Source organism: Petromyzon marinus, chromosome 51, assembly GCF_048934315.1.
Source record: "Petromyzon marinus isolate PM22_M1 ecotype Great Lakes invasive population chromosome 51, UKy_Petmar_22M1.pri1.0, whole genome shotgun sequence".
NCBI classification, from domain to species: Eukaryota; Metazoa; Chordata; class Hyperoartia; order Petromyzontiformes; family Petromyzontidae; genus Petromyzon; species Petromyzon marinus.
This window is the reverse complement of record NC_133717.1, coordinates 6,862,092-6,883,405: the sequence shown is the minus strand read 5'-3', so window position 1 is coordinate 6,883,405 and position 21,314 is coordinate 6,862,092. Positions and strand designations below refer to the sequence as shown.

The following is a 21,314-nucleotide window of genomic DNA, read 5'->3' as shown; positions in this document are numbered from 1 at the left end:
GTGTGTGCGTGAGTGTGTGTGTGTGTGCGAGTGTGTGTGTGTGTGTGCGGGAGTGTGTGTGTGTGTGTGCGTGAGTGTGTGAGTGTGCGTGAGTGTGTGAGTGTGCGTGAGTATGTGTGTGTGCGGGAGTGTGTGTGTGAGTGTGTGTGTGAGTGTGCGTGAGTGTGTGTGCGTGATTGTGTGTGTGTGTGCGGGAGTGTGTGTGAGTGTGTGTGATTGTGTGTGCGGGTGTGCGTGAGTGTGTGTGAGTGTGTGTGATTGTGTGTGCGGGTGTGCGTGAGTGTGTGTGCGGGTGTGCGTGAGTGTGTGTGCGGGAGTGTGTGTGTGTGTGTGCGGGAGTGTGCGGGAGTGTGAGTGTGTGGCGGTGGTGCAGCGGTCAGCGCGCTGCGTTTTGAACCCGGAGACTCGAATTCGATTCCCGCTCACGGCCAACACCGGTGACGATTATCTGAACCGGCCCTGGGCCTCCCCAAGGTCGACTCGGCCTCAAATGAGCACCTGGTGCCGTGTATAAACATCGCCACTGGGGGGACAAAGGCGGACGGACGTGGTGCTGGGCCACCTACCCCCTCGTGTGCCGTGCCGGTCCCACAAGTCTGTTTAGGCTATTACGGGCGATCTTTGTTTGTCTTTGTTGTGTACACACACACACGCACGCACGCGCGCATGTGCGCACGTATTTGATTCGCTGCTTAATTGTCCGATTAGAGACGGCAGGTAGCCCACTGTTTAGCGCCAGCGTGTGCGAGCCGCCTCAAAGAAAGGATTCTTCCTCTCCTCTCCCCCTCCCCTCTTGGTCCCCCGCTCGACGCGCGTGTCGCTGGCGCCCTACAAACGGAATGCTACATCACAGGGAGGAGGCCGCTCGCGACTCGGCAGCTCGGTTCCGTCCAAATACAACCCACGGCTCCCCCCCCCCGCTCCTCACCCGAGTGGGGTGAGGGGTGAGGGGGGGTGATGGGGCGGTGAGGGGGGCCGTGGGGTGAGGGGGGGTGAGGGGGGGGTGAGGGGGGCCGCGGGCCGAGCGCTGCAATCAAAGAAAGCCTCGTGCACCGGGCCACGTGTTTGGAGTTTATTTAGTAATTATTATTTAATCCTTTGCGTTGTGGAGGTTTTTTTTCTTTCGCCGCCCCCCCCCTCTCCCCCCACCCCCCTACTGCGGTGTGTCGTGGCCCCGGTGGATCCGCCAGTTGTGGGTGGGGGGGGGGGGGGCTCATAATGGCCGTGTCAGGGACTTGCCAAGCCCACGCCAGTGAGGGCCCTGCGTTTTGAACCCTGGGTCTGTGTCTGGGTCACCCTCTCGCTTTTCCTCTCGGCAGGCTCGCGGTTCCAATCGGGGCGAGCCGCCCCTGGTTGTTACGGCGTTGTGTGGCAACCATAGTATGCATGCGACTACTCTTTGGGTCTTTCGGTAAAGTTACGTAGATGGAAAAATAATCAAATAATAAAACATCACGACGTTTCGATGGCAAATCACAAGCGACCGCCTTCAGGTGAAACAATGCAGCAGCTACATTTCTTCCTGCCTCAGCAGTCCGCCTGCTGTATTGTTGCACCTGAAGACGATCGCCTGCGTTGCGATCGAAACGTCGATTTTTAATTATTATTTGCGTTATTTGTCTGTCTGCGTGACTTTACCTGCAGTCAAAATGTGTGCGACTGTCAGGCGACGGCCAGAGTTGTCGAGAAATCCCTCCTCTGCCCTTCGCATCTGATTGGCTCACAAGTGGCAAGGTCGCATTTATTGTCCCCTCTATTTAAAGAACGAAAAAGGAAGATTTCTCCACAAATAAAGCTGTCGCCTGACGATGCCGGTTGTCATTGCTGGCGAAACGTCACGCTGCTCGAATTGTAAATGTCGTGGGTTTACTCTCCAACACACAGGAGTACTAAATTAGTAACTAATTGGCATGTTCTGTTTACACGACAAACCTTACTAATTGGCTGTGTGGGTGGTGGCGGATTTAACAACACACTTATATTTATGCGATCGAACCCAAAACAAACCTCTTATGAACTATAAAAAAGTATTTTTTTTTTTTACCAGGTAAGGCCCACTGAGCTACGTAGCTCATTTTCAGAGGCGACCTGGCCACAAATGACAGCTCATCGAAGTGGCTTATCACCGTATAGCGGCCAAATGCTCTCAACGGAGACTGATTCTAAATTGTGGAGGGAAAAACCGGAGGACCCGAGAAAAATCCACGTGACAACAGGGAGAGAGAGACACCGCAAACTCCAAACATACAGGCGCCAGGGTCGGGATCGAACCCACCCCCAATCCATATGCCTCGTCTGCTTCACGAGTGGACGGTGAAGATCTCAATCTTGATTTGAAGCTTTCGTGATTGCAGGGATCCATACTCTTTGGTTCTTTCGGTAAAGTCATGTAGTTAGACAAAATAAAATAAAAGTCGTCGTGAGTTATTTTCTTTTATACGTATGTTGTGGTGTAAAGACGACACGAAGAGCAGTCGTTGTCGGGGCTGACGCCAAACTGTTTATGACGGGCTTCCCGCCAGGGTTCAGGGGAAGGGGTAATACAAGAATTGGGCTAAGCTAATCTCCCCAGGGGAAAGGGTACTGGGAATCCCTACGCGTCCCAGGCTGACGGGCTCTTCCCACAGCGCTTGACCGATGGTTCAACCAACTCGGCCAGCCGGGTAAAGTAGCCCCCCCTAGCCTGGTGCTACTTCTCCCCTACCCTGGGTCCCCACTGCTCCCCTACCCTGGGCCCCCACTTCCCTACCGCTCACGAACCCGGCTCCTGGCAAAGACCTCGTCCACGTCACAAATACACCGAGGGGACATGACGTCATTCCTCCCGAGGCGAGCGTGACATCCCGTCACCACTCTACTGTTACATTGCATTTGTGGCTTTATTTTGGTGATTTCGAAAACTTTTTTGGTTTGGCCATGTTTTTGTTTATTGTAGTACGGAGTTAGACTGATGGCCTTAATCTTGTTGTCTTGTGGTTGTTGTTGTTTGACTTGAATCCCACTGGGATTTTTGCCGACAGCGTTGGTGTACAGTGCTATTTCAGGAATATTTTGATTTTTTTCCTGGATTTTCTGTTTGCACAGTCACATAGTCACTTTAAGATGTTTTTCTTGTTCATGTTTTTTGTTTGTTGCGTTTGCACCCGATTCAAGAGCCGAATGGCTCGCGGGGCTATACCAAATAAATGGAACTATGAACTATGAACTACTCCTCCACCTACGTGACTTTACCGAAAGAACCAAAGAGTACTTTGAGGATCTCGTGAGGTCATTAGAAACGAAGCAGCCCACTGTGCCGACACCACGGGTCCCCATTTGATGAAGGTGAAAAACCCACACCACAAACTACTCAATTGGAACTACACAGATCAACATCGCCCCCCTACTGGCAGACTAATGCACAGGTATAGCTGCTACTGGGGGTGCACTAGGCTCGACCACGTAATCAACATCGCCCCCCCCCCCCCTTGCTGTGACACTACCGCACACCGTGTCTGTGAACCATAGCAATGCCTTCGGGATAGCCTTGTTGCTGTATATTAGGAAAAAAAAGCGTCATGCCTGGATTCCTGTCTGCCTGGCTGTGGCTGGAGCACGGCCAAGTGTGGATCCCACAACGATGGGATGTGTATCTCACGCAAATCGTGCTTTCACGATAATACCACCATGCTTTCACGATAATACCACCATGCTATATTAGAACAAAGGGGGGAGGCGAGGGAGGTAGAGAAGGGAGGAAAATCGGGAAAACAATGTAAGGGGGGAGAGGGGTGGGGAGAAGAGAGTGAAAGGGCGTCGTCACTCGGAGAGGAAAATGAGCAAACCGGAAAGAGGAGAGCGAGGGGAAATCGACGAGCAGTGGGAGAGAGGGGTTAGGGAAGAGGCAAGAGAGACTTGAGATGGGAGAGCAGGGCATAAGGAGAGCAAGGGTGAGAAACGGAGAGAGAGAGAGAAACGGAGAGAGGTTGGGGGGGCGGGGAGGGAAGTGGCTGAGATGCAGTGGAGGGAGGAGAGGAATGAAGAGGGAGGGAGGAGAGGAATTGAGAGACAGAGTAAGAAATCGTGATGAATTGCGATGTCAAGTACAGAGAAGGCACGGGTAAGGTGGAAAGAGACGGGGCTTGGTATCAGATTAAAAGTTTTGCTGGCTGGGAGGGACAGACTGTCACGTCGAAAGGACGTGTGGGTTGCTAGTTATTATAAATTGCGATAATTAATTGAATTATCAGTGGGGATGTGAGATGCCACGGGGCAGTGGGTGACTGTGTGTGTCTGTGTGCGCCCCTGGGTGGAGAGCGGGAGTGCAGCGGCTAGCACGCTGCGCTAGGAACCCGGTGACCCGAGCTAGATTCTCGCTCATGACCAACACCAGTGAATTATCTGCAATGATCCTGGGACTCCTCCCCTAGGTCGGCTCGGTCTCAAACGAGTACCTGGTGCGGTGTGTAAACATCGCCCCGAGGTGGTGCCGGCCACCCACCCCCTCGTGTGGCGTGCCGGCCTTCATAGGTGCTGCTCGCTAACAGCACTTGCCCCAACATGTCTGTTAAAGTTACACGGGGGATCTGTGCCTTTACCCCTGGGTGCAGGCAAAGCGGCTACCAAGGCATGAACCAGGCGGGAGGAATGATGGGAGGAGGCTCTCCTTACGGGCAGCAGCAGCAGCAGCTGAGTGGGGGCGGCCCGGCCATGATGAATCAAGGGGGCCCACCCTACTCCGTCCCAGGGCACATGGGGCCCAACTCCACAGGTGAGCAAATGCTAACACGTGCACACGCCGCTCACCCACTCAATCACCAACTCGCTCACCCACTCGCTCACTCACCACACTGCAGGTCACAGCAACACACCCACCCACTTACTCACGAACCCACTCACCCACTCGCTCGCCAACTCGGTCACCTACTCACCCACCTACCCGCTCACCATACTGCAGGTCACCTCGCTTATCTCTCTCTGCTTCTTCCCTAGCCTTGCTCCACTTCGGAATCCCCTCCTCCCATCATCATCATTGTCACCATCACCGTCTGTTTTCCCCCATGCTGTGAAAACAAATCCTTCCTGTTCGTTGCTGGCCGCTTGACGTTATTTTGGGCCTCTTGAGCCATTCCTTATCTTGAATAGATTTATATAGTGGCAGATGGCAGCGCTGTATCCCACGCAGAAGGGAGAGGTGATATCGGTCCGCATCGTTGCTGCACCTCCTTCTCCTGGCGAGCCGGGGTGCGGCTCCTCATCGACTTCCACTCATAGAATGGAGTTTGGCAACGTCTGTGTGTGATCCCTCGCTGCTGCCTGTACGGTGCCGGATCATGGGCAGTCGCGTGTGGTTCATGTTGGGGTGGGGGGTGGGGGGCTGGGGGGGGGCTGGGGGTGGGTGGGGGAGGCTGGGGGGGGCTGTGCCAGAGTGTTTGAATAACACGAGAGCCGTGAGAGTCCTCCCGCTGTGTGTGGTGGCACATGGGCACAAAGACAAAGGTCCCCCGTGTAGACTTTACAGACTGTTGGGGCAAGCGCTGTTAGCGAGTCGCACCTGTCAAGGCCGACACGGACGCACACCATACCCGGCCGTCTTTGTCTCCCCAATACTAATGTTTCCACACCAGATACTCATTTGAGACTGAGTCGACCTAGGGGAGGCCCAAGGACCGGTTCGGTTAATCGTCACTGGTGGCGTTGGCCGTGAGCGGCAATCGAACTCGGGTCGCCGGTTTCGATTGCTACATACACACACACATATACACACACACATACACACATACATACACCTACATACACACACACATACATAAAAAAGACAAAGATCCCCCTTAAAGCCTATACCAGACTGTAGGGGCAAGTGCTGTTAGCGAGCACCTATGAAGGCGAGCACGGCACACGAGGGGGTGGGTGGCCAACACCACGCCCGGCCGCCTTTGTCTCCCCAGTGGCGATGATTACACATCGCACCAGGTACTCATTTGAGGCTGAGTCGACCTAGGAAGGGCCCAGGACCTGTTCAGATACTCGTCACTCGTGTTGGTCGTGAGCGGCAGTTGAACTTGGGTCACCAGGTCTGTAGCGCAGCGTAGCGCTAACCGCTACACTACCGCTCACCACACACATACATACACAGACCCATGTAGAAACACGCACAGATTTCATGTGTTCACAGGTGCATGCCCACACACGCCCATTTACAGGCTTGTGTGTGCTGACACACACAGTCATAGAGGCACTTAAAGAAAAACATACGCACGCACGCACGGCATGTATGATATTCTTGGTTCTTTCGGTAAAGTCACGTAGAAGGGAAACGTGACTTTACCGAAAGAACCAAGAATATGAATCCCTAAGGTCACGAAAGCTTTAAATCAAAAGGTATGTATGATGTTGAACTTCTTTCGCACCGTATGTAGCCAACGCGCTAATCCGAGGTGCGAGTGGAGGACAACAAACTAACATACAAAAAGCAGTTCTGAAGAAATTCGTTTTTAATCGAGATGATTTAAAAGTGGATGTCTCGAGTGGCTTCCTAATATCGGAAGGAAGAGCGTTCCAGACGGCCGCAGAAGCGCATCTTAAAGCGCTGCGCGATGCGGTGACCACACCGTCTTTGTCCGACGTCCAGCCAAAAGCCGCTGCTGCTGCTGCTGCAAAGATGACCGGAGCTCGCCAGGTGGTTTATGCTCCTTGGTGAGATGCACGCACGAACACGCACGAACGCACACGCACGCACGCACACGCGGAGGAGCTGGGGCACGGCGCGCGTCGCCCGCTCCACTCTGCGTATGAACCGGACCTCACTTTCCCCGGGCGCATTCAACACGCGCACAAAAACAACACAAAAAAGGAGGCCTTGGTTTTTAACTGCCGCGCATAATTGAACACTCGGAGCCCGGCGTGCCTCGATCCTGCCTAGATGCTGATTACAGGCAAGGCGAGGGAAGGCGAGGGGATGGTGGGGGAGGAGGGTGGAGGGACGAGGGGGGGGGGGTCATTAACATGCAAAGCAGGGGGCTTCTTTTCTGACTTGCAGATGAGCGGGTAATGAGGCCGGAGATTAGGGGCAGCAGCGTGGCTCTCTCTCTCTCGCGCCGCCACCGTCGCCACGCTCCCCCGTCCGAGATAATTGATTCGAGGGCTCCTGATTGGGTCTGTGCGTGATAGGTCGTCCTGCCTGCCGCTCCCGACTGTCTGGCCGAGTCCGTGCGGGCACCGTTGGCGGTTTAATGTGCACGCTTGCGCGAGAGTGTCTGTCTGCGTGTGCTCGCTAACAGCACTTGCCCCAAAAGTCTGTTCGGGCTATACGGGTGGTCTTTGTCTTGTGTGTGTGTGTGTATCGGGGTGATCCGCGCTATGAATCCCGTTCATGGCCACCAACACCGGTGACGATTAGTTGAACCGGTCCTGGGCCTCCCCTAGGTCGACTTGGCCTCAAATGAGTACCTGGTGCAGTGTGTAGACATCGCCACTGGGGAGACAAAGGCTGGCCACCCACCCCCTCCATTGGTGCTCGCTAATGGCACTTGCCCCAAAACTCTGTTTAGGCTATACAGGAGATCTTTTGTCTTAACTGGACTAACAGAGTGGTTATTGTCGGTGTTGTTGTGAATCCATGCAGAAGCGGCATTGCTTGGCCGCGTGTGTGCCTTGCGTGCGTGCCGTGTGTGTGATGCGTGTGTGGTGTGTGCCATGTGTGTGATGCGTGTGTGTGATGCGTGTGTGGTGTGCCGTGTATGTGATGCGTGCGTGGTGTGCCGTGTATGTGATGCGTGTGTGATGCGTGCGTGGTGTGCTGTGTGTGTACCACAGTGTGTGCAGCGTGCGTGCCGTGTGTGTCTTGCGTGTGTGCCGTGTGTGTGCTGCGTCCTGCGTGCGTCCTGCGTGCGTCCTGCGTGCGTGCCACGTGCGTGCTGTGTGCTGCGTGTGTGCCGCTTGCGCGGTCTCTCCGCCTCTTAGTATTCTCTGTGCAGTGGCCGTAGCTGTGCCTGCCTCTCTCCCTCTCTCCCGCCCTCCCTCTCTCTCGCACTTAATTTCCCGTGTGCACCGCACGCTGTGACCTTGTGGCGGCTGCGCGCTGCTCGCAACGCGCACACTTTGTTTGACGCAAATAAATAACGACGATCGATTGCGACCGAGCTCAATCCACTGCTGGACGAAGTGCCCCCCTCCCCCCCCACGCCGCCCTGCTGGTTGAGCGGGGTTGGTGATCCGGCTCGGATGTCGGCCGCCACCAAAATTCGACCCGAGTCCTCAACACGGGGGGGGGGGGAGGCATCAACGAGAGTGCAGTGCACGGGAACACGGCAGCTACAGAAAGGCGACGAGGAGTTGACTGAACTGCCAGTGAGTGAGTGACCCAAGTTAATTAGTGAGTCCAGCAACTTGACCGTGTCGTGGTGTGGCGGTCTGCGCGACGCTGCGCTACGAACCCGGCCACCCGAGTTCGATTCCCGCTCACGGCCCACACCAGCGACGATTGTCTGAAACGATTCCTGCGGTCGCCCCGGGGTTGACTCGGCCCCATATTAATCTTTGGCGCGGCGTGTAGTGAACATCACCGCTGGGGAGACAGCGGTGATGTTCACTACACACCGTAGTGGCGATGCCCAACTCGCTAACAGGACTCGCCCCAACAGTCTGTGAAGGTTAGACGGGGGATCTGTGTGACTACTGCGCATGAGAGACAAACGGTCATTGGAGCCGCGCGGACGAGTTGCTGGCGATCGCCGGATCGAAGACGCCGCCCGGCCCGCGGTTACAGCGCGGTGATGGCCGGAGCTGCCCGGCGTTGGGGGGGGGGGCGGAGGGGAGCCGGGGGGGGGAGGCCGGGGGGGGGGGGAGGCCGGGGGGGTGGAGTGCTCAGTATCACACCGGCCTCCGTTTGACGCGCCGATCCCGTCCCTGCAAATTAACCCCCATCGCCGGAATCGCCGGAGCCTTTGAATCGCTTAATCCCTCGCTCATCTTCACAGGGAATTTGCATAGCCTTATTGGCCTGTAACGGCAAGATAACCTTTCTTTCAGGCTTTTAATTTCTCTCTCTTCTCTCTCTCCCCTCTCTCTCCTCTCTCTATTTCTCTCCGAGTGCCCGTGCCTTCTCGCTGTAGATGTCACTGTTGCATATTAAGCAGAGGCCGAGCGTGTGTGCGCACGCACGCATGCATGCGCGTAGCTGTTTGTGTGGGTCTATGTGGGCGACCGTGCCTGTGAGCGTGCCTGCCTGCGTGCATGCGTGCGTGCGTGCGAGCGAGCGTGTGCGCGCGTGCGAGCGAGCGTGTATGCATGCGTGCGTGCGAGCGTGAGCGGTACGAGCGTGTGCCTGTGAGCGTGCCTGTGAATGTGGCTGTGAACGTACGTGCGTGTGCCTGTGAGCGTGCCTGTGAGCGTGCCTTTGCCTGTGAACGTGGCTGTGAACGTGCGTGCGAGTGTGAACGTGCTTGTGAACGTGCCTGTGAACATGCTTGTGAACGTGCCTGTGAGCGTGCTTGTGAACGTGCCTGTGAACGTGCCTGTGAACGTGAGTGTGAGCGTGCCTGTGAGCGTGCCTGTGAACGTGCCGGTGAGCGTGCCTGTGAGCGTGCCTGTGAGCGTGCCTGTGAGCGTGCGTGCGAGTGTGAGCTTGCGTGTGAGCGTGCATCTTCCTGTGCCTGAATTTGTGTGGCTGTGGTTTGGAAGACAAAGGCAACCGGGCGTGGGGTGCTGGCCACCCACCCTATTGTGTGCCGTGCCGGCCTGAATAGATCTTAATAGGCGCTCGCTGACAGCACTCGCCCCGTCAGTCTGCCAAGGCTATATGGTGGAATCTTTGTCTTTGTGTGTGTGTGCACGTGGCTGAGCATGCATGTGTGTGTGTGTTTATGCATCTGTGTGTGCATGGCTATGCTCGCTAATAGCACTTTCCCAAACAGACCTTTATGGCTATATGTGAAGGAATCTTTGCCTTTGTGTGTATGTGTGTGCATGCATGACTGCGAGTGGCTGAGCATGCGTGTGTGTGTTTATGCATCTGTGTGTCTGTGTGCATGGCTGCAAGTGCGTGTGTGTGCATATAAATTTGCGTCACATGTATGGCTACGTGTGCATACGCGCGCGTGTGTGTGTGTGTACGTGCATACGTGTGTATGCTTAGTATGCACCAATCCAGCGCACATAGTTGTGAGCGGTCAGGTGCGTGTGTGTGTACGTGGTGGGGAGCGGTGGCGCAGTAGTTAGGGCACTGCGCTACGAAACGTGGCGACTCGACTTTGATTCGCGCTCACGGCCAACACCAGCGGCAAATATCTCAACCAGTCCTGGGCCTCCCCTAGGTCGACTCAGCCTTAACCCGTGCAGTGGTGGCACACGCCCGTGAACCGTTGCTGTGGAGGCAGCAGCGAGGGTTGATGGATCGCACACAGATGGGTTGTGAAACCCTCTTCCCGTGGGCGTCGAGGAGGTGCCGTATACCCCGGCTCGCCAGGAGGAGGCGGTACGGCCGGTGGACTAATCGCCATCTGTTTCCATCTGCAAGGGGGATGGAAAGAGATGGCCATGGGTTTTAGTCGTGCGTTCCGGTTTCTTCCCAAGTGCGTAAACTCACTGGGCCGACAATTTTAAACTTAAAACCCAACCAACGCTGCAGCGGCAGGACCCTCCTAACGAGTGAGGTCGGTGAAGCGAGCGCCCCTTGTCGCGGTGCGTTACGGTGAAATGTCCGCACCGCGCCCGGGGATAGACCGGTGTCGATCGCCGCCCTCTGCGCGACCGATGCTGGCGACAGGTTCACTCGTTTCGCGTGGAACTTTTTGTTTAGCGCACTTTGCCTCCCACCGCCCCCCTTGCCTCGTATGAAAGCCCTCGTCCCCCCCCCCCCCCCCCCCCGCTCGCAGTGCCCGCGTGAAGCCCGATCGTTCAGCCCTTCCCAGAGCCCAGGAGCACTTCCGTCCGTGGAATTTCTGTAACGCCCCCCAGCCCATCCCATCTCTTGTCGTGGTTCGTGCCTTTTACCACCAGGCTCTTAAAAAATTTTTTTTAAAAATTTAAAACCCCATCAGCATTGTGGGAAGACAAAGGCGGCCGGGCGTGGTATTGAACCCGTCCTGGTTGATGACGGCCCGCGGGCCCGGCCCCTCCCTTGGGTTTTGCGCGATGCGACGACCACCCGCTGACGGGTGATCGTCGCGGAGCTGAAATGAAGCCCGGGGTTCATTCATCAGCGGAACTCGGTGACCTCTCCCTCCGCTGTTGGCGTCGTCCGTCCGCCTCTTTGTCGGGAAGCGGCGATAAATATTTAACGAGACGTGCCCGTCGTTCCGCCCGTCGTTCCGCCCGTTGGAGCGGAGCGCGGGATCCCAATACCCCCAGGGTCGGCGACGCGCCCCTAAATAAAATCGGCGGCGGAGCGTCCGGGCCCCGGTCGAGGCTCGCCGGCATCGCGCGCGCCGGAGGCGGGCCTTGATGCACGCGGCCGGGAAACGGAACGCCTCCCGCTGTTGCGGCGAGCGAGCGCGGGAGTCTCGGGTCGGGCCGCCACCCTCCCCGCAATCGGAGGATCGTTCTCCGCCGGTTGGCGACGCGAGAGCCGAGTTGGCTTTTGGCAGAGTTTTGACGGAGGGCGAGGGTTTGCGCGCTCGCGCGCGTGCCTGCGTGCTCCTCCCCCCACACCCCCCCCCCCCACCGTCACCCCCCACCCTCCTCCTCTACCCAATCTGCTGCCTGTCATCCCGAGACTCGGCACCCCCCCCCCATCCCCGTCATCCTCGTTTCTGCTCTCGCTCGCAAAACACTGACGTGAACCCCTCCCTCGCTCCCCGGGATGTGAGACGGGCAGAAGGAGGCAGCCTGGCTCGAGGCCTACGTTGTTTTGTGAGAATAAATAATGTAGGCTCGGGGTGGGGGGGCGGGGGGGGGCGGGGGGGCGTGTTTGCTTTGATCTGCGCGCCGCTCTCGCGCGGCCCCTTTGGCGCGCGGAGCCCGGCTCCGTCTCCGAGGGGCCACACCAACTCCGCTAATATCGCTGATTTGTTTTTAATGATTAATTAACGAGGGCCCCATGAATTATTTACCCGCGCTAATTCAACGCGCGTGCGAATTAATGGCGCGCGCGCCAACGCGTTCCGCACCGCCGCCGCCGCCGCCGGTGCGGACGCCCGAGGAGCGGTAAACAAACGGGCCCGTCCGGGGAGCACCAGGGGCCAGCATTGTGGGGTTAGCGACCGGGGAAGAGATGGGGAAGCACCGGGGAAGCATGTGGGGTTAGCACGAGGAAGAGATGGGGAAGCACCGGGGAAGCACTGGGGAAGCATGTGGGGTTAGCACGAAGAAGAGATGGGGAAGCACTGGGGAAGCACCGGGGCAGCACCGGGGAAGCATGTGGGGTTAGCACGAGGAAGAGATGGGGAAGCACTGGGGAAGCACTGGGGAAGCACCGGGGAAGCACCGGGGAAGCACCGGGGAAGCATGTGGGGTTAGCACGAGGAAGAGATGGGGAAGCACTGGGGAAGCACCGGGGAAGCATGTGGGGTTAGCACAAGGAAGCACCGGGGAAGCACCGGGGAAGCATGTGCGGTTAGCACCGGGGAAGAGATGGGGAAGCACCGGGGAAGCATGTGGGGTTAGCACGAGGAAGAGATGGGGAAGCACCGGGGAAGCACTGGGGAAGCACCGGGGAAGCATGTGGGGTTAGCACGAGGAAGAGATGGGGAAGCACTGGGGAAGCACCGGGGAAGCATGTGGGGTTAGCACAAGGAAGCACCGGGGAAGCATGTGCGGTTAGCACCGGGGAAGAGATGGGGAAGCACCGGGGAAGCATGTGGGGTTAGCACCGGGGAAGAGATGGGGAAGCACCGGGGAAGCACCGGGGTTGAACAGGGGAGCGCGACGAAGCGCAGCGGTGAATGGGTAAGCGCAGCGGAAGCGAACGGAGGCAGACTGTGCGGCGGTAACCACGGGCGGCTCTCGTGTCTTCCGATGGCGCTCGCGAAACGCAAGGCACGGCTCGTGTCACGCGTGACGGGACGGAGAGGAGGGAGCAGAGGGAGAGGAGGGAGCGGGGGAAGAGGAGGGAGAGGAGGGAGAGCAGGGAGCGGGTGGGCCTGTCGGATTCGGGGATTTGCAGATTGCGAGCGCGTGCGGCGAGGCGGCGGTGGTGGCGGGACGGGGCATGGCACCCGCGTGCCCGCGCATATCTCCGAGTGCAAATGAGGGAGCGGCCGCGTCGGCTGGGGGAAACGCCTGTGGCACGGCTGGTCCGTGGCCCTCTCTCCCCTGGCAGCTCACCGTGGATGTGCCCATTCCTACGACACTGCTTGTCCCCAAGACCCACCGACTTGGCAACGACAAACAACACAGCAATAATATTGCTAATGGCTGGCCTGTACCCGTGTGTGTATTCGCGTGAATGTGTGTTGTGTTTGGTGTGTAGCTTTGTGTATTGTGTGTCCGTGTGTGTACGTGTGTGTACGTGTGTGTGCAGCGCGCAAATGTGTGTCGTGTGAGGTGTGCGAATGTGTGTGTGTGTAGAGTGGTGTGTGTGTGAGCGTGTGTAGTGTGTGTGTAGTGAGCAGTGTGCACGATCTCACATGTACACACACGTCCTCACACACACACACACGTTCTCACACACACACACGTTCTCACACACACACACGTTCTCACACACACACACATGCTCTCACACACACGTTCTCACACACACACACGTTCTCACACACACACACATGCTCTCACACACACGTTCTCACACACACACACGTTCTCACACACACACACGTTCTCACACACACACACACGCTCTCACACACACACATGCTCTCACACACACACACGTTCTCACACACACACACGTTCTCACACACACACACGTTCTCACACACACACACGTTCTCACACACACACACACGTTCTCACACACACACACACACGTGGTTCCCCGACCGCCTCCATTCCCTCATCTAATTCATCCTGGAGCCGCCATTTCGGTGGCTCCAGTATGGCGGTGTTGCTGTGGTGATGTCCCGGCGCTCCCCCTCGGTCTTTACGCAGCTCCTCTCCCGCCCGCCCAGTGCCGCGCGGCAGCTGCAGCCGGTGCCCGCGCGAGCCGCGATGCCCATGGCAGTGGCACAAGCGCTCGCACATTCACGTCGCCAGGCACGGGCCCTGCCCGGTCTCTCGCACATCTCCTCCCCCTCCGCTCCCTGTCCCCTCTCTCTCCGTGCTGTCTCCTCCCTCCCCTTCCCTCTCTCCCTGTCTCTTCTCTCCCTGCTGTCTCCCCGTCTCCCGGTCCCCGGTCTCCCCGCTGTGCCTCCCCCTGCCCTCTACGTCTGCTGCGTTCCCGTTTCTCCGTCTCGCTCATTCAGCCTACCGTGTTTAACCAGGAGAGCGAATTGGCTCATTGTTGAGACGCTCGTGCGCACACAACATGAGCGCTGGGTGAGACAAAGGCGGCCGGGCGTGGTTACTTTCCACGGCTCCTGCCCCTCGTGCGCTGTGCCGGCCTTCATCGGTGCTACACGCTAACGGCACTTGCCCCTCTCTAACAGCACTTGCCCTAACAGCCTGTTCAGGCTATAGGAGGGGGGGGGGACTTTTGTCTTTGTCCTGCGTCTGATAATCGACCTCCACATGGGGAAAGAGAAACATTTTAATGGGGGGAGGGGGGGGGGGTCTGGATCTTCTAAGCCCCCCAAAAGTTACGAGGGTCGATGAGAGTGTTCCGAGTTGTTTGCCACTTGAAGTTTGATGAGCAGGCAGTACGCCTTTGTCCGGCTCTCCACGTAGAGCAAAATGACGTCATGTTTTTGGTGTCAGCTGTTAGAGGTTGTGGGCCGTGGTGGTGGTGGTTGTGGTGGTCGTGGTGGTGGTTGTAGTGGTTGTAGTGGTTGTGGGCCGTGGTGGGTAAGTCGCTCGCCCCCTCTGTGCTGTGAGCAGGAAACTCAGCCCCCCCCCAGCACATCATGTCCCCCCCGGGGCCCGAGGGAGGCATGGGTCTCCAGGACGGGAAGACCCCTCCTCCGCCACCCAGCGAGAACAAGTCTAAGGTGCGTGGCAAGTGAGGACCGACTCGCTCTGGCTCGCTCGCTATTACTCGCTCTCACTCGCACGCTCGCTCGCTCGCCCTCACTCGGACGCTCGCACACTCACTCGCTCTCACTCGCACGCCCACACGGTCGCTCTCACGCTCTCACTCCCTCTGACTCGCACACTCACGCTCGCTCGCCCGCTCGCACACTCACTCGCTCTCACTCGCTCTCACTCGCACGGTCACTCGCTCACTCGCTCGCCCTCACTCGGACGCTCGCACACTCACTCGCTCTCACTCGCACGCCCACACGGTCGCTCTCACACTCTCACTCCCTCTGACTCGCACACTCACGCTCGCTCGCCTACTCGCACACTCACTCGCTGTCACTCGCCCTCACTCGCACGGTCACTCGCTCACTCGCTCGCCCTCACTCGGACGCTCGCACACTCACTCGCTCTCACTTGCACGCCCACACAGTCGCTCTCACACTCTCACTCCCTCTGACTCGCACACTCACGCTCGCTCGCCCGCTCGCACACTCACTCGCTGTCACTCGCTCTCACTCGCACAGTCACTCGCTCGGTCTCACTCGGACGCTCTCACACTCACTCGCTGTCACTCGCTCTGACTCGCACGCTCACGCTCGCTCGCACATTCACTCACTGTCACTCGTATGCTCACTCGCTCTCACTCGCACGCTCGCTCGCTCTCGCTCACTCACACTCGCACACTCACTTGCTCGCACTCACTCTTTCACTCGCTCAGGTTAGGTGCATATTCAATGCAGCCTCGCCTGCTGGAGGAGCTCACCGATGGGAACGTGTCCAGATCTTTCAAGAATCTGTGAGCTCCTCACACAAATCCAGCCTGGTGACAGCCAGGATGGATCATGGGCAAGCCAGCCTGAATGTTACAAAACTGGCACAGACGGTCCTCCAGAGGAGATGAGGTTTCACGGCATAGAGAAGGAAGGGCATAACTATGGCCGGGAAGACCTGGGCCTTCGTATGGCGCGATTGGCCAGATAGCTTCCACACAGCGTTACGTAGTCGATGAAAAGATAATGGCGCGCGACTGACTCCAACACGCTCGCACTCGCGCGTGGACCCACACTCAGACTCGCACAAAGACAAAGTCCGCCGTGTAGCCTCCAGAGGCTGTTAGGGCAAGTGCTATTTGCGAGCACCCGTGCAGGCTGGCGTGGCACATAAACGGGGGTGGGTGGCCATCATCGCATCCAAGCCGCCTTTTTGTCTCTAATGCTGATGCTTACACACTGCGTCAGGTATTCATTTAAGGCTAAGTCGACCTAGGGGACAATTGGGACCAGTTCAGGTATTCGCCACCGATGATGGCTGTGGGAATCGAATTCGGGTCTCTGGATTCGTAGGACAGTGTGCTAACCTTTATACTACCGATCTAAAACAAAGACAAAGATCCCCCGTATAGCCTTAACAGACTGTCAAGGCAAGTGCTGTTAGCAAGCACCTATGAAGGCCGGCAAGGGACACGAAGTGGTGGGTGGCCAGCACCACGCCCGACCGCCTTTGTCTCCCCAGTGGCGATGATTTGACACACCGCACCAGTTACTGATTTGAGGCTGAGTCGACCTTGGAGAGCCCCAGGACCGGTTCAGATAATCGCCACTGGTGTTGGCCGTGAGCGGATATTTGCGTTCGTAGCGCATTGCACAGTCTCACGCACACTCTCACACACACGCGCACGCTCACACACACGCACACTCTCACACACGCACACACTCTCACACACGCACACACTCTCACACACGCACACACTCTCACACACGCACACACTCTCACACACGCACACACTCTCACACACGCACACACTCTCACACACGCACACACTCTCACACACACGCGCACAGTCTCATGCACACGCACAGTCTCACGCACACTCTCACACACACGCACAGTCTCACGCACACTCTCACACACACGCGCACAGTCTCACGCACACTCTCACACACACACGCACAGTCTCACGCACACCCTCACACACACGCGCACACTCTCACGCACACTCTCACACACACTCTCACACACACGCTCTCACGCGCACACTCTCACGCGCACACTCTCACGCACACTCTCACACTCTCACACACACTCTCACACACACTCTCACGCACACTCTCACGCACACTCTCACGCACACTCCCACGCACACTCTCACGCACACTCTCACGCACACTCTCACGCACACTCTCACACACACTCCCACGCACACTCTCACGCACACTCTCACACACACTCTCACACACACTCTCACACACACTCTCACGCACACTCTCACGCACACTCTCACACACACTCTCACGCACACTCTCACTCTCACTCCACCTCCTCCCGTGGCCTCTCGCCCTGCCCCATTACGCTCGGCCTTCTCCCGCATCTGCGACCCGCGTGGACACACGCGGGTTAATGCGCAGCCTTGGCCCAGGCTCCCCCCCCCCCCCCCCCCCGATGCCCTCCCCCACTCCCCACGGGGACGGCGGTTGCCAGGCGCGTTGCCGAGCGACGGCGGCTTGGGCTCTGGGTTTCCGTGCCGACGCCACGGTCCATGAGTCCCGGCGAGCGGCGGCGCTGTCTTTGTGCCGTGGCCGGAGGGCGAAGGGGCGAAAGGGCCAGGAACCGGACTCGTACCCCCCCCCCCCCGTCCGTGGCCCCCCCTCCGTTCCAGCGAACCCTTCAGGCCTACTCGGCCACGGCGCCCTGTAGGCCTCGTTGTGTGCAGCCGTTGCGGGCAACGTGCATCACGATTTGTGTGAAGCACGAGAGAGAGAGAGAAGCGAGTTAAAGAGAAATCACGGAGCAGGGGGTCAATGGTCCCATAGGGGTCACGGCACCTTAATAGGGGTGACGGTTCCTTAATAGGGGTCACGGTTCCATCATAGGGGTCACAGTTCTATCTTAGGGGTCACGGCTCCATCATAGGGGTCACGGTTCCTTAATAGGGGTCACGGTTCCATCATAGGGGTCACGGTTCTATCTTAGGGGTCACGGCTCCATCATAGGGGTCACGGTTCCTTAATAGGGGTCACGGTTCCATCTTAGGGGTCACGGTTCCTTAATAGGGGTCACGGTTCCATCATAGGGGTCACGGTTCCATCATAGGGGTCACGGCTCCATCTTAGGGGTCACGGCTCCATCTTAGGGGTCACGGCTCCATCTTAGGGGTCACGGCTCTATCATAGGGGTCACGGTTCCATTATAGGGGTCACTGTTCCATTATAGGGGTCACGGTTCCATCATAGGGGTCAAAGTTCCATCTTAGGGGTCACGGTTCCATCATAGGGGCCACGGCTCCATCTTAGGGGTCACGGTTCCATCATAGGGGTCACGGCTCCATCTTAGGGGTCACGGCTCCATCTTAGGGGTCACGGTTCCATCATAGGGGTCACGGCTCCATCTTAGGGGTCACGGTTCCATCATAGGGGTCACGGCTCCATCTTAGGGGTCACGGCTCCATCTTAGGGGTCACGGTTCCATCATAGGGGTCACGGTTCTATCTTAGGGGTCACGGCTCCATCATTGGGGTCACGGTTCTATCTTAGGGGTCACGGTTCCATCATTGGGGTCACGGTTCCATCTTAGGGGTCACGGTTCCATCATAGGGGTCACGGCTCCATCTTAGGGGTCACGGTTCCATCATAGGGGTCACGGTTCTATCTTAGGGGTCACGGTTCCATCATTGGGGTCACGGTTCCATCTTAGGGGTCACGGTTCCATCTTAGGGGTCACGGCTCCATCATAGGGGTCACGGTTCCATCTTAGGGGTCACGGCTCCATCATAGGGGTCACGTTTCCATCATTGGGGTCACGTTTCCATCATTGGGGTCACGTTTCCATCATTGGGGTCACGTTTCCATCATAGGGGTCACATTTCCATCATTGGGGTCACGTTTCCATCATAGGGGTCACGTTTCCATCATTGGGGTCACGTTTCCATCATATAGGGTTCACGCGTCTCTGTCCCCCGTCGCCGTCCCCCACCCCCCGCCCCGGCAGAAGTCCGGCTCGTCCACGACGACGGGCGAGAGCATCAGCCGGCTGTACGAGCTCGGCTGCGAGCCCGAGCGCCGCCTCTGGGTAGACCGCTACCTCTCGTTCATGGACGAGCGCGGCACGCCGGTGCCCGCGCTGCCGGCCGTCGGGCGCAAGCCGCTCGACCTCTACCGCCTCTACGTGTCGGCGCGCGACATCGGCGGACTCACGCAGGTGAGCCCCCGCCCGTTCCCCTCGGGCCGCCGGTGCCGGACGCGGCCGGAATCACGGAATGGCCGAAAACCACGGGGCAGGCCGCCATCGCGGCACGCGACCGGAGCCCACGGGTGCAGCGCTGGAACCGTGGTGCGGCCCGGAGCGTGGTACGGCCGGCCACCGACCTGGCGCACGCCGGCTCTTGCGCTCGCGCGCGCGAGGCCACCATCGCCATCCTCGCCATCGGTCCACTGACGGGCAAAGGCCTCGCCCAAGTCGCGGTCTCGCGGCGCAAACGCTCCACTCGGAGCTCCGTCTCCTTCGGCTGCCGCTCTCCAGTTATTCCTGGCCACGGGCCATCATTCCTCCTGGCGATGTGTTCCGGGGGCTTACCCACTTGCTGCGCAATCATCGTTGAAAAATTAATGAGCTGTGAGCCTGGCTAACTGCACGCGTGCGCGTGTGTGTGTGTGCGTGTCTTCGGGGAGCGGTGACGTAGCGGTTAGCGCGCTGCGCTATGAACCCGACGACCCGGGTTCGATTCCCGCTCACGGCCAACACCAGTGACGATTATCTGAACCGGTCCTGGGCCTCCCCTAGGTCGACTCAGCCTCAAATGAGTACCTGGTGTGGTGGATAAAAACATTGCCACTGGGGAGACTAAGGCGGTCGGGCGTGGTGCTGGCCACCCACCCCCTCGTGTACCGTTCCGGCCTTCATAGGTGCTCGCTAACAGCACTTGCCCCTACAGTCTGTTAAGGCTATGCGGGGGATCTTTGTCTTTGTCTTCGCACACGCGCCTTGTACGAGTACCTGGCGCGGTGTGTAAGCATCCGCACTGGGGAGACAAAGGTGGGCAGGCGTGGCGTTGGCCACATCACCCCATCGCGCACCGTGCCACCCTTAATGGGTGCCACTCCCTAACGGCCGCTCGCTGTACCGATTCACGGTTCGAATCCATCCGGCCGCCCTGATTAATACTGCGGGTCTCTTAACAGATCAGCGCGGTTGGGGCTACGTACGGCACGAAAGACGTTCCAACGGACACATGTACAACCGTTGACGTCCGCGACGGGGCCGCCCGATTCTCACAGCAGTTGGGCGGACGTGAAAGATCCTGCGACAGCGAGAGGAGCCGGCCATTGTCCGTTACCGGCGCCGCGGTGCCAATTAGACAAATTTGAAAAAATGACACCGCAAAATACTCACTGGGAGTACAGTCTAATTAATTGCATTGTATATCTAATTGCTAAACCAAATGTAACAATTAGTTACGTTTAACTGGTATCTAATTGGTATCTAATTGTTATCTAATTGTTATCCAATTGGTATCCAATTGGGCCTAATTGCTCTTGCTGGCTGTGAGTGCTCTTCTATAACTTCACCGGCGAGCTAAAACGATGACGAATCGGCGCGTCGTTAAACGCTCGCGCGCGTCACAATTTAACTCGTTTGGCCGTGTCGCTGAGTGGGGAGGGTCTTGCGACGGGAATCTGGCGACATCGTTATGGCGCCTAACGCAAAAAAAATGAGACGTCGCGATTCGAGTCCGACGGCAGCTGACCGTGCCGTGCTGACGAGGACAACACTGGCCTGCAGCTGTGACTTAAGTCTCGCCGCCGGAGCGTGTCGTTGGGATGTGGCCGCGCCTTCTCAACTCCTTGCGAGTCCGCGGTTCTAGGCGACGGTATCTCCACGCGCTCAACTCCTTCGAGGCGGTGGCCTGGACGAGGCTGAGAGCTGCGGGGACGTTGCGACGCTTCTCCCGGCGCGCTGTGCGCGCCCGGCCGCAGCTTGGGGGTCGGCGTTTACCCTACGGCCGTACGACCGCTGACCCCGTCGCCGTTGACCCCTTCCCCCTCCCCCCCCCCCCCCCGCAGGTGAACAAGTGCAAGAAGTGGCGCGAGCTGGCGACGGGGCTGGGCGTGGGCACGTCGAGCAGCGCCGCCAGCTCGCTCAAGAAGCAGTACATCCAGTTCCTGTTCGCCTTCGAGTGCAAGGTGGAGCGCGGCGAGGAGCCACCCTCCGACCTCGTCAACCCGCCCGTGCCGGCGGCCGACGCCAAGAAGCACGCCGCCAAGGTGCAGCCGCCGTCGCCCGGTGAG

At 58.3% G+C, this 21,314-nt stretch overlaps 1 protein-coding gene across 5 annotated transcripts in view; it reads left to right on the top strand.

The window, feature by feature from the left end:
* The window catches only part of LOC116953322 (AT-rich interactive domain-containing protein 1B-like), a 103,405-nt gene that overhangs the window by 67,917 nt on the left and 14,174 nt on the right, over positions 1 to 21,314 (top strand). For 4 of the 5 annotated variants that reach the window (XM_076074916.1, XM_076074917.1, XM_076074914.1 and 1 more), the window contains exons 10-13: positions 4,590 to 4,750; positions 14,893 to 15,002; positions 19,018 to 19,227; positions 21,090 to 21,309. In XM_076074916.1, the coding sequence (XP_075931031.1) occupies positions 4,590 to 4,750; positions 14,893 to 15,002; positions 19,018 to 19,227; positions 21,090 to 21,309 (701 nt within the window). The remainder of the gene's footprint in view (positions 1 to 4,589; positions 4,751 to 14,892; positions 15,003 to 19,017; positions 19,228 to 21,089; positions 21,310 to 21,314) is intronic. The other variant, XM_076074915.1, reaches the window with a different exon arrangement.